General features: G+C 37.7%; 1 protein-coding gene across 1 annotated transcript in view; it reads left to right on the forward strand.

The window, feature by feature from the left end:
* Nucleotides 1–13,364, forward strand: part of paxbp1 (PAX3 and PAX7 binding protein 1) — a 46,525-nt gene that overhangs the window by 17,784 nt on the left and 15,377 nt on the right. Inside the window, exons 7-10 of the mRNA XM_078232817.1 lie at nucleotides 69–255; nucleotides 8,681–8,804; nucleotides 9,891–9,993; nucleotides 12,272–12,387. Of these exons, the coding sequence (XP_078088943.1) occupies nucleotides 69–255; nucleotides 8,681–8,804; nucleotides 9,891–9,993; nucleotides 12,272–12,387 (530 nt within the window). The remainder of the gene's footprint in view (nucleotides 1–68; nucleotides 256–8,680; nucleotides 8,805–9,890; nucleotides 9,994–12,271; nucleotides 12,388–13,364) is intronic.

A 13,364-nucleotide genomic window follows, 5' to 3' on the forward strand; every position in this document is an offset into this window, starting at 1 on the left:
GAAATATTCCTATTTAGTCTTTAAGGTCAATGGTGAAAATAATTTTCATGGATTGCTGTTGTTGTTAGGTTGGATTCAATGAAAGATGTGCACAAAACAAATCAGCAGCGGCTTGACAAACTTCATGAAGATCTGGAAAATTCATCTAAAACAATAGAAAGACTCGAAGGCATCACAGATGATAGTGGACGGTATAGATTTTTTCAAGAAATGCGAGGGTATGTCCGAGACTTGCTTGAGTGTTTCAACGAAAAGGTAAGTTGAAGTAATTGTTTATGGACTTCCTACTTGTAAGTAAAACAAAAAAATTACATTCTATGTATTAAGGGTCCTCACCACAGATGCCACTATACCAATGAAGTAAACTGGGGGTAACCTCTATCTTGTCCTTGGGTACTTGATATTTTAGCCACCATCCACCAGATTCCTTTCAAAAAATGTGAATATTGCTCCTTTCAGTATAACAGTGCTAGAGAAAGGTAGGTGGGTTAACTGTGGTGTAGTTGAATATTTTAAAGCAAGAGGGGGAATTAATGGGATAGCAAGAGTAATTCACTGTATTACAAAAAAACATTGTTATCTCCATTTACATTTTGTGAAAGTAGGCAACTGCTAGGGTTCACAACTAATTCTAGGAATGTAGCCTAAAGATTTTGCATTTGCTAAAACCTAATGTAATTGTCCAAGTAATTACATAGAATGTAAGTTCTTAGTCTTTTTATTTGTGCTTTTTAATATTTTCTATTTCCTGAGAAAACAGTAGTTGATGAACAGTAGTTCACCATATTTGGTGAAGTGAAATGGCGCACAGATCGAGAATGCCATGAAGGAGGTTTCCGTTTAATACCTTGGCCACCTCGTGGTGTTAGTTAAATTGATTGTTTTCGAGCTAATGAGTTGGTTTAAAACATCAAATAGATGCGTTCAGAAAAAAAGAATGACTACATTGTAGCGTTGTACACTACATTGTAACTTGGACTTATGTCTGTTGTCCACTGAGTATTGTTACTGTGGTGAAAGCAATTGCTTCCAAAAAGAGGAGTTGCTTTTCCAATGAGCCACATTCGTGGTTCCGAATAGTCAGCTTGAGCATTGGTGAGTGGCTCGGGTGCCTCTGGATGGGCTTGGTAGGGATGAAAGAGTTGCAAATAATGGGACTAATAGACACGCTCACCAAATAAAAACTATTCTACAAATCAGATAACAAGTGAATTATGTTGGGCAACAAATGTATTCTGTGGTGACAAAGTAGGTGCAGACAATTATTCACCAATTTTATAGAGACAATCTTTAGTCAATTTCTTGGGAAAGTATGACTTCACAGTAAGGAAAAGTGATAAATGCTTATCATTGCTGTCACCTTTTGTTATTAGCCATTACTTTTTACGCATAAACACATTTTGTAGAGCTGCAGGCAGTCTCATATTTTAATAACCATAATCTAAACCTCCGGATGGTGTCACAAAATAGATTGAATCTAGAGTTCCTGTGATTTTTGGGATGAATTTAAAATCCTCCCATCAAACCTTGAAAGGAATCTGGATGAGTTAAACTGGAAGTAAACTTTAATTTTCAAGCTGTTAGTTTTATTAAATGAGTTTGGAGGATATCTTGGGTTATAAGCCATCTGCACAACTTTTATAAAATGAATTGTCTAATGTACAGGTGTTTATTCAGTGAATTCATTGGCAGTCTGCCTGAAAGCTGAAACTTCATGACCTTTGCATGGGTGTGATTTATTTTTGTATTAAATTAATCATTGAATTCTTAGCCAGTTAAGAGTTCCAGCTCATGAAGTAACAAAATACCCTTTGGCATTGAAAAATTGCCACTTGTCAGATAAACTAATATAAAATATATCTTCTAATAAGTAGTGTGGTGAGAACTCTCAATACATTTGTTGAAGGAAATGATCTGTGAAATGTCATAAAGATGGAACAGCAATTAAGCAACCAAAACGTAACGTACCCCTCCCCTTACCCACCCAGAATAGTTTCTGGCACTATCCACACAAAGGTAAAAAAAACTTGAAGTCAAAGTGACAGGTTAAGCTTTGTTTGAACTTCAAACAGGATATGCTTTGAGTTTGCAACTTCCTTGGTTTGAGTTTTGACTGGAACATTCTCGATTGTTAGTCAAGCATGTCTGTTGATGGTGTTCCTTGAAATGTAGTAACTAACTCCAGTTAGAGAAATTCTTAAATTCAAACTGCTATTTTATAAAAAAGTATAATACGTTCTCTGGAGGTAGTTAATTCTTTATTGTTGTCCATCTAGAGTTGTGCATACACTACTGAAGAATTCAAAACAACCATTTCGCCCAGCAAAAAGGAATTGTTGCTTGATTCTGATCCCTTCCACCATTATATCTCTGCTATTTGTCTCCAGGAATATCTCTCCTTATTGATTCCAACTTGCTTTAGTTCCCAAGCTTTTATACCAGTTTAAAAGCAATGTACAATTTAGCTTAATGTACATTGTCAATCTCCTTTATGATCTTAAAAACCTCAGGTCATCTTGGAGTGTATAACTGACTATGGAAATGAATACAGTGTGGTTACCTTTTAATTTCTGTAAATATTGTGAAGCAAAACTGCCGAATGCATTGTTTTGATAAAAGCCAGCAATTGGAATGTCTTTGAACCTCTCAAATTGCCAGTTACTTATTGTCCTTTTTCATGTCATTAGAACTATTCAAATTTGTGTGCATATTTTTCTTTCCAAATGTTCAAGCATTGAGCCCAAAGTACATTTTAAATGCAAACTTCAATATAGTTGAATACTTTTTCAGATGCATTCCACATCTTTATTTCCAATCCAGAGACTTGAGCACCTTTCCAGGCTGACATTTTTGTGTGGCAGCCTTCTGACTTGTAAGATGATGGTTTGCATTGTGGTGGTTAACTCTGCTAAGCAGTGCCTGGTGTGGCTGAAGAACCCCACTCTGGCGTGGTCATCTCTGCCACATTTGCTGCAGAGGAAGATTATAGGCTGAGAAGGTGCATAGTTCTCTGGCCTCTGTTTTCCCTGGATCTTTTTCTCAACTAGGTGAACTTTTAGTTTCATCTTGCCTCTTCCAGTGCCCTTCCAAGCAATTAATTTGTCTGGTGCAATTTATCATAGACTCATAGATTCCTACAGTGCAGAAGGCGGCCATTTGGCCATCAAGTCTGCACCGACTACAATCCCACCCAGGCCGTATCCCCGTAACCCCATGCATTTACCCCAGCTAGTCCCCCTGACACAAAGGGGCAATTGAGCATGGCCAATCCACCTAACCCACACATCTTTGGACTGTGGGAGGAAACCCATGCAGAGTGTCCACTCATTGAGCAGAGACTCCCAAGCACAATTGCCTGTGGTGGGCTTCAGCACCTTGCAATGTGGAGGCTGACCGCTTGAGGTGGGCAGTGGCTGAAAAGTGGGACACAATGATCCTTCCCACCATCAGAATCAGCCCATTCTCTACACCGGCTAAGTTGAGTTGAGTACTTATAACTGCTGCCTCCCGTGTTATTTATTGCTCTGCGGTGAAAATAGAATGCCCTCTCCTCGCAAGCCTGGTTAAAATATATGAAGACCCTGAGCTGCCCAAACATCAGGGGCCCACTCCTGGCCTCCCCAGTTGACTCCAAAGGAATGCAAAGCGCTATATTTAGCACTGGCTTGGTTGCAGGAGTTTCTGGAGGATTGGATTCCAGATTTTTGTGTGTTTGCTCCCTTAGCCTTCAACTCTCCCAAGGTATCCACCAAACAGTGAAGCTATTTGCCCATAGCTGGGAGTTTGGTTTATGAGTGTCAGAGTGTTGGGCGACTGCACGAGAGACCCAGTTTTGGTGTTTTGCCATGGGGAGGCATAGCTGAGGAGTGCTGAAAGGAGAGATTGTATTGACAGGGAAAGACTTGTACATTGGCTCTTTTTTTTGCATTGCTGCTAGCCAGTAGCATAGTTTAAAAATGAGAAGCAAACTGGCACACAAGCGGAAAGCTTCACTCACACACTAGAAGTATCACATCGACCTGTTGAGACATGCATACACACTTCAGTGTGTAACTCTGCACTATCAAAAGGTACTATCTTTCAAAGCTGTTAAAATAAGGCCCAAACCTCTCCCTAGGGTAAAGAATTGGGTAAAAAGGTTCTGTTTGAGTTCTCCTAGGGTCCTGACTAATTTTTAATCTCTCGGTCAGCATCATTTAAGAAGATTATCGGATCATTTATGTCAATGCTTGTTGTGGGCCCTGGCTTCAAACAAATTAGCTACCGTATTCTTAGAATAGAGGAGAAAGAGGGAGATTTGCAATCGTAGAATACCTACAGTGCAGAAGGAGGCAATTCATCGATCAATCTCTGGTAGAACATCCTACCCTGGCCTATCCCTGTAAGAAGTCTCACAACACCAGGTTAAAGTCCAACAGGTTTATTTGGTAGCAAATACCATAAGCTTATGGTATTTGCTACCAAATAAACCTGTTGGACTTTAAACCTGGTGTTGTGAGACTTCTTACTGTGTTCACCCCAGTCCAACGCCGCCGGCATCTCCACATCATGACTATCCCTGTAACCCCACGTATTTATCCCACTAATCCCCTAACCCACACATCCAGGGACATTTGAGCAATTTAGCATGGCCAATCCACCTAACCTTGGACTGTGGGAGGAAACCCAGGCAGACACAGGGAGAACATGCAAACTCCACATAGACAGTCGCCCAAGGTTGGAATTGAACCTGAGTCCCTGGTGTTGGGAGGCAGCAGTGCTAACCACTGTGCCACCATGCCGCCCTTCTACATTACAAAATAATTTGTTGTGAAGTGCTTCGGGGCAGATACTGAAGATGTGAATATGCTATATAAACACAAGTTTTTCAATAGTACACAGTTCAAAATGCCTTGAAGAAACATTCTTATTCTGTAATAGATACATTATGGTAACTCTGCTCCCTTTGGAGCTTGCCAATTTATTGTGGACATTGTTTGCTCTTTCCCGAATATGTACTATATTTTACCACATTCTCCATAACTACCATCCGTTGTTTACAAGTTCTTAAGATGACATTTTGAAACTATACAGGATAGTCCTTAATTTTTCCCTGGAACCTCAAGAAATGCAAATACCTATTCTGAGAACCGAGGACATTAACAAACTAAAACATTCAGCTTGTTGAACATACACATTTTGTAGTATGATTTACTTTGCTATTGGGTGAGACTGCGCTATGAATCTTGAATCATGACTCACTTGATTGGAAAAAGTAACCGAGAGTTATAATTGTTAGAAACTCAAGTGCCCACATTTGAGAATAAATACTAACGACCATAAATATGAACTGCTTCAGAAGATGGAAAAGTTACTGCTCATGTCTTACTCTAATGGCAAGAAACAACTAAACATGTTAAACTAATATGGACTAGTGACATGAATGGCAATTTTTTGACAGGGTTGCAAAATAATATAGGTTTCAGTGATCTCGCTTAATTTATTTAAAAACAAAAAGTTGAGATTTCATACCAGTTCAAGTTTTTGCTGAGGAAGTTTCGACTTCTATCTCCAGAATGGCCACTGACAACTACGATGCTGTGCTATATTGCTAGACTGAAAACAAATTACATAAAGAATGGTTATAGTTTTAACTGACTAGGCATTTACTTTTTTCTTAGAAATGTTACTCTTGTGTATACATAATAAACGATAGCTGCAGATTTAAAATCGTAAATCACCCTGACATAAGTGACAACACTTCAAAAGCAATTCATTGGTTGTGGATGTGAATGACACTAAATAAATGTAAGTTTGTTATTTCCGGGACCTGTTCAGGTTATAAGTAACAGCAGTAACAAAAAATGATAAATAATATTGTTGGGCAGCCCAATAAACAGGAAAATTATTGTCAAAGTTAATTTGACAGATGAACTTCTTCCTTATTTCATTCAACAGCATGTGCAAATGGAATTTGCCATTGGCCCATCAAGGAATTGGAAGGGAGGGCTGAGAGAGAGAAGAAATTAAAGTTTTTTTTTAGGGACTTTTACAAGTCCGCTTTTTCTGAAATTCAGTAAAGTTTATCATTTGGTCGTCACCATTTTGTACACACAAGCCACACTGTCTTTCATGAGTGAGTCAAGACAGAAATTGTTCTCATGTTCATCCACATTGGAAAGAGTGAAGTACAATTGCAACATGCACATATTGACTAGAAAGAATATATGCTACCCAATAGTCCACACATGGAAAGTTGTCTTCATTATTTTCATGAGAAAAAATGCTCACATCACTTCCCACCTTTTGCCTTCTTTAACAAAATTATTTCCCCTTTGACTGAGAGGGTGGGACAGAAAGTGAACCCACGTATATATAACTTTGGGTAGCTCTCAGAGCCTTCATTTTCAATATTTGTCATCAACCCCAAAGCTACATTTTGTGTTAATTTACTTGTCATCTTGACTTTGAGAAAGATACTTTTTAAAATAAAGTTTAAAACTTCAATATTTTTCTTTGTTCATCTGAAACTAAACTGATGAATTAGCAAACACGCCGCATTGAAATGGCGCTCGCTTTAAAAACTGTCCTGTGGAAAAAATAAAAATGTTTCTCTCCAGATCTTCACAAGCAATGGAGTATTATTGTTCTGTAATCAGAGAGCTTATTGATATTGTTAGCTAATGTTTTTGTTGAGGGGTAGTGAGCCATGCTTAACAGTGCTATTCACAATTGGAGAGATCAGATCAATGTTTTTAATTTCCTGTTTATATCTTAAAGATCATATAATACAGGATGAATTGGTTGCATCATTCAAAATGTGTTACATAATTGGCCATCAATTTCGCATGGTTTTGCAGTAGTTTGCAATGTTATAGTGAAGTCTTACATAGTGATGCTTCATTCCAAGTATATGACTATCTTTCCTTTATGCAGTATTTATCCTAAATTTAAAATTTGTCTCTAATATATTTTGAATGACTGCACTTCCTTTTGGGTAAAATCCCACGAAGATTGCAATGTTGGATTGTCAAAAGATTCTTGGTAGAGTGAAGTGACTCATTTTGTCACAATGTACAGTCAGTTATTTCAGAATGGGACGTCATACTTTAAGTTGAATAGTTTGAAGCAAAAGCTACACCACAATCAGTTGTTTTACACTCTGTCAGTAGGCTACTTACTGAGAGTGATCTGTATCAATTTGTTTTCTTTGCTCTAAAGCATCTGCGTAGTGTATTCATTGTCATTTGGAAATCAGAATGCAATGGATGAGAGTTGGCTTCAGTTCTAAGAAACTCTTAAATGGATATAGGATGTTTATATATTGCAATGGGGTGTTAATTTATTGTGATAGTTAAGGGTGATAAATTCATGGCAGTTTTCACACTTGTCAGTTTTTATCTTTATACCTTGTAAGATTGTAATGAGTTGTAAACATGGCAATATTTTTTTAAAAGACATATCTGAAAATTGTAAAGAGGCCTGTCAACATCTGAAAAGTGAAAATATTGATGAGCATTTGAGTAAAAGCTTTATTAGGTCAGAAAGTTGTGAACATAAACTTAGCCCCAAGGTAACAATTTGACATGAATTTATGGCAGGCTCTGGTTTAAGTTAGACAAGCTTTGTGTAAATTCACCATATTGATGATATAAGCAAAAGACTTTGACCTAGTGATTGAAAATGGGAGAAAAAGCAGACAAAAAACTTAATAGTCAAGTTATCAACAAATGATGCCCGTTTTAAAGGAAAACTGTCAATTGCGCTGCTCAGGTGACCTGTACATGAGGCATTTATAACCATAGATGAGTGATTTATTCTTCTATAAAATACAGAAAGTAAACGCTTATTTATTTCTTGTGTTTCACTAGACATTGTGGCAGTGGAATTTGGAAGTCTATTTTTTAAAAATCAAGAATAAACATGAATAAAAAATGATTCTTCTTCATGTAGAAGATCTGCAAAACATAGAGTAAACTATGCTATGCTCCATTTTGCATCCTCCACTGGATATTTAATCTCTCAAACAATCATTAATAACGTAAAGCATTAGAATTTTGCTTAAATGGCCAAATCTGGAAGACACTTTTGCTAAACTGCTTTCCACTGAGAAAATTTCCATTATGGCACATTGCAGTTCAGCACAAATGCTGCTTAAATGTTTTTGTTTAATAGTGCTTTACTTTCCAGTAACGCAGGAAATACATTGTTGGTTTAAACTATAGTGCCAGGGTACATAACTGCTGGTGTCTTTCGATCCTTTTGGAATATTGTGTGATGGACGGCCAGAAATTCAAGATGAGAAGATTCACGATATTTTGAATGGATTTTTTGCTTTAATTTGGATTTATTTTATACGTGCATATATACAGGCTTTTCATGAAGGGTATCGGTGGCAAAAATGAAATAACCATTTTTGTCCACTTACAGTATAATTGGAAACTACAGTAAAAACATTAGTGTATTTTAACTTTCCAGATACGTTTGGCTAAATAGCAGACTGACTGAGAATGTGGAAATTATTTCAGTAAGAAAATGTGAAGCTCTAATAATCTTCTAATATTTTTCATCACTTTGCCCACTGTAGTTGAATATTTGCAGGGACTAGCTCGAATTTAAAACTGTACCCATGGTATAACTTGCGCAGACCAGGGCCTATTATAAAGGGCCTAGGTATTACGTAGTGTGTTATATTTTTCAGGTACCCCTGGTTAATGACCTTGAATCTGCCATGCACCAGCTGCTGAAACAGCGGGCTGCCCGGTTTGTCCAGAGACGGCAAGATGATATTAAAGATGAATCATCGGAATATTCAAGCCATTCAAGTCAGTCCATCTTGAAGGTTTTTATTTTTCATTGAACAGCCTTGTTCATTGTAATACATTAGATTAATAAAAATGCATATTAATTGAGCATACAAGACTGGTTTGAAGTTAGCGAGGGAATGGTTTGATACGTTTTTTAAGAAATTAGTACAGGTAGGGTAAGTGCAACAAAGTAGCTTATTCAGGAGATGCAAGGTGGACCAATTTTATGGGGAAATCTTGATTGGATACTTGTTTTGCTATTACGTAAAAGGTAACTTTGGCTCTGGTTTTAGGTTAGATACAGCTAAACTGACAACATCAGTATACTTTTGAAAGCAATTTATTTAGCTAGAGAGGAATAGTTCTAAGTAAGATTTGTTTTGCTCAATATTTTTTGCACGGAGGGTTCAAATCACCCTTCGATTATTCACTCTTTTATCAGGTTGTGATTTGAACAGAAAGAAACTTTTAGAGGAGCGTAACGGCTTTCTGAGGCTTGCATGCACCGCTGATTTTACCAGCTGATCTCAACAGCTGATCTCCTTCAGTACAGAAACATCACAATGCAAAGAATCCTTCCCTTTGTTTATTTTAATACAGCTTTTTATATAGTGCCACACTTCAGTGGGAAATATTAAATCTCTTAATTGCTGGTTCAACTGAGGGGAAAAGATTGTTCTGTGCTTCGGGTTTTCCAAGTGTCATAAAGCTGATCTCTCAACAAAGTCTTTGATGAGAGATCCCTGCTTATTTCATAACACTTCCTAATTTTCAATACTTGATGCATACACGTTAATTGGTAGAAAATTGCATCATTGCCTGTGAAATTATGTATTGCCAAGAATTGAATTGTTTAAATTTAACAATGAATGCATTTTATTTAAAAATGTAATTTTACTCTTTCTTTCTCCTCACTTACCTCTAACCACTTTAACTTCACCAATAGTTGTATTAGTTCTTACTCAACCTGACTCAGTTCACAAGTTCCTAATGGTGTAGGTCTCAGTAGGCTTAAATTTTGTGGTCAATGAAAATTAAAGTTAATTGTTACTTGATAGTGTTTTGAAAGAGCATTTGGTAATTTTGTCCACTTTATATTTGCAGGTAAAACTGTTATGGCACCAAGTCTGGATTCATTTGGTCGTGATCGTGCTTTGTATCAAGAAAATGCCAAACAACGAAGGATTGCAGAGAGAGAGGCTCGAAGGTATGATTGCATATTTAAAGTTACCCATTCTACATTTGAAAACTGCTTGTTTGACATCCAGTACAGAAGGAACAGAAAAATTCCACCAACTGAATATTGTGAAGACTAGTGGATCGGTGCTGTGGCCTCAACTATTTCCAATCTATATTAATGACTTTGATGACTGTATTGTAACCAAAGTCTCAGAAATGAAGATGGGTAGGATGACAAGTTGTGAGGAAGCCACAAGGAGTCTGCAAAGGGACGAGATAGGTTAAGTGAGTAGGCAGAAATTTAGCAGATAGACTGAAATGTCAGAAAATGTGAGGTTGTCCATTTTGACAGGAAGAATAGAAAAGCAGAATATTATTTAAATGGAGACTGCAGAACTTGCAATACAGTGGGACGTAAGTGTCTTTGTTCATAAATCGCAAAAAAGTCATCATGGAAGGACAGCAAGTAGTTAGGAAAGCAAATGGAATGTTAGCTTTTATTGCAAGAAGGGTGGAGAGTCAGAAGTACGAAGGACTTAGTACAATTGTACAGAGCATTGGTGAGACAGTACCTAGAACACTATGTACAGTTTCGGTCTCCTTGCTTAAGGAGCGGCATATTTGCATTGGAAGCAGTTCAGAGAAGGTTCACCAGGCGTGTACCTGGGATGAAGGAGTTGTCTTCAGGGGAAATATTGAACAAGTTGGACCTATGCTCATTGGAGTTTAAAAGAATGAGAGGTATTTTATTGAAACTTAAGATTCTGAGAGGGCTTTACAGGGTTGATACTAAGAGGATATCTCCCCATGAGGAAATCTAGAATGTGGGGGCATAGTTTCAAAAATAATGCATCTCCCATTTAAGATGGAGGTGAGGAATTTCTTCTGAGGGTTGTTGGTGTTTTGAATTCCCTTCACAGTGAGCAGTGGAGCCTGGGTCATTAAATACATTCAAGGCTGCTTTAGACTGATTTTTGATTGACAAGGCAGTCAAGTTTTATGGGGTCAGACAGGGTTAAGGCCACAATCACATCAACATGGTCATATTGAATGAAGGCGCAGGTTTGAAGTACCAAATAGCCAATCTCACTATGAAGCCATAGTCTTCAGTCCCTGGCACATTCCATAGCCACTGACTCCACCCTGGCAACTGTCTGAGGTCAAACCTTGATGGCTCAAATATGTGACCAGAATGCTATCAAGATAGCAACTCTTTCTACATATTTTACATCACCTGACTGTACTTCTGCTCCAGTTCACCTGCTGCTGAAGTCTTCATCCATGCCATAGTTACTGTTAGATTTTATCATTCCAGCACACCCCTAAAGCAGCTCCTCATTTTGTTTTATTCATTTACAGGATGTTGGATAGGCCAGGATTTATTACCCATCTCTAATTGTCCTTGAGCAGGTGGTGGCGAGTTGCCTTCTTGAACCGCTGCAGTCCATTCTACCCTCTGTAAAGTTGGGGTCATCCAAAACTCTGCTGCCTAACTTTCTTCAAGTCCCATTCAACCACCAACCCCTTACTGGCCTAACCGACATTGGTCTTGGTTGAGCAAAGTTTCCATTTTAAAATTCCTCATGTTTTCAAATCCCTCTATGGCCTTGCCTCTCCCTATCTATTTAATTTCTCTAGCCCTGCAACCCTTTGAGATATTTGCACTTCTCCAGTTCTGTCCTCTCTAGCATCAATGATGTTAACGACCTCACTATTGATCATGTCTTCCAAAACCAATGCCATAAGCTCTGGAATTCTCCTTTCAACCTCGTCGCCTCTATGGCCCTTTTCCCCTTTACGACCTTTCTAGAGCAAGCTTTTGGTCATCTGCCCTCATATCTCCTTGTGTGGCTCAGTATCAAATTGTGTTAGCATTCCTATGAAACACCCTGGGCTGTTTTTACTATGTCAAAGTACTACATAAATACAAGTTCTTGCCCTTTAAATGGAGGCAGCTACATCATTTATCCCTAGGTCCAACTAGTCTTTGTGTACTTCATACACATCATGTCCATGTGCTGTTTCAGTTGTAACTCCAATTAAATGAGAGCAAACATGTTCGGTGTTTGTTAGCGAAAAGTACCAAAGACATTTTGCAGTCATGTAGAAAAGTATCTAATGACAAAGATTCTGCATCTAATCTCGTGTTCAGAGCAAATCAGAGGAATATGTAATATTTCAGAAATCAATGAATGGATGAAGTATATTTTTGTGACTTTCTATTGCTTTATAATAAAAATGGTTACGAATAAGAGAACAGTCCTGATGAAAATGCCAGATTTTAACTGTGGATTTTAATTAATTAGAGCACGTCGAAGACTGGCCAGAGAGCAAGCAGGGAAGATGGCTGAACACCATGAAGGACTGTCAAGTGACGATGAAGAAACTTCCACAGATATCAATGGCTTTAATATAGAAAATGGTATGCCTATTGCAAGATATACTGAAATTATACAGTTGCAAGCTTAAGGAAGGAGGTGTTTTGACAACTGGAAACTTTAGTATGTGGCTGATAAAATATATCCTGTGGGAAAATTCATCTTTTCACATTAGAATTCAAAATGATAGGCAAGGAATGGACTTCTTTGAGTTAACTTGGGATGACCTGTTTTCATTTGTTTTGGTGGAACACATTTGCCCAAGGGCTGCTTCAACAAGCAAGTAGTTTGCAGAATGGTTTTCCAAGTAATGCTCAAAAAGGATGTGGTGTCTGCTATAAAATTATAAATAAACAAACTGAATTTGTCTGAAAGAGCACTTTTGCTTTTAAGAGATGTATAGATTGTACGTCTTTGAATAGATGAATATAAAAAAGTCTACTTTTCCATGCGACACCCCCGTCCTCAAGTATTTGCAATTAATGAAATGTTATTATCTTGTATTAGCTATTCAAATTGTTGTAAAAATGATGCCATAGGAAATGACATCCATAGGGCAGAAGCTTTACATAAAAGACAAATGCAAAGGCACTGTTTATACTGTTCAGTTTGTCCGCTATTTCAGGAAGCCCATTTAAGACATTTTGTATATTTGTAGACTGTGGCATAGTTGTATTGTCACTGGACTAGTAATTAAAAGACCCAGGGTAATGCTTGGATTTGAATCTCACCACAGCAGAAGGTGAAATTTGAATTCAGCTGAAAGAAAAGTCTGGAATTAAAAGTCTAAGGATCATGAAACCATTGCCAATTGTCATAAAAACCCATATGGTTTGCTAATGACCTTTAGGCAAGGAAATTTGCCTTCCTTATCTGAGTCTGGCCTACTTGTGACTCCAGATCCACAGTAATGTGGTTGACTTAAATGCCCCCTCAAGCCATTCCGTTCAAGGGCAGTTAAGGATGGGCAATGAATGCTTTGCCAGTGATGTCCATATCCCAAGAAAGAATAAAGAAACAA

Source organism: Mustelus asterias, chromosome 17, assembly GCF_964213995.1.
Source record: "Mustelus asterias chromosome 17, sMusAst1.hap1.1, whole genome shotgun sequence".
Taxonomy (NCBI): Eukaryota; Metazoa; Chordata; class Chondrichthyes; order Carcharhiniformes; family Triakidae; genus Mustelus; species Mustelus asterias.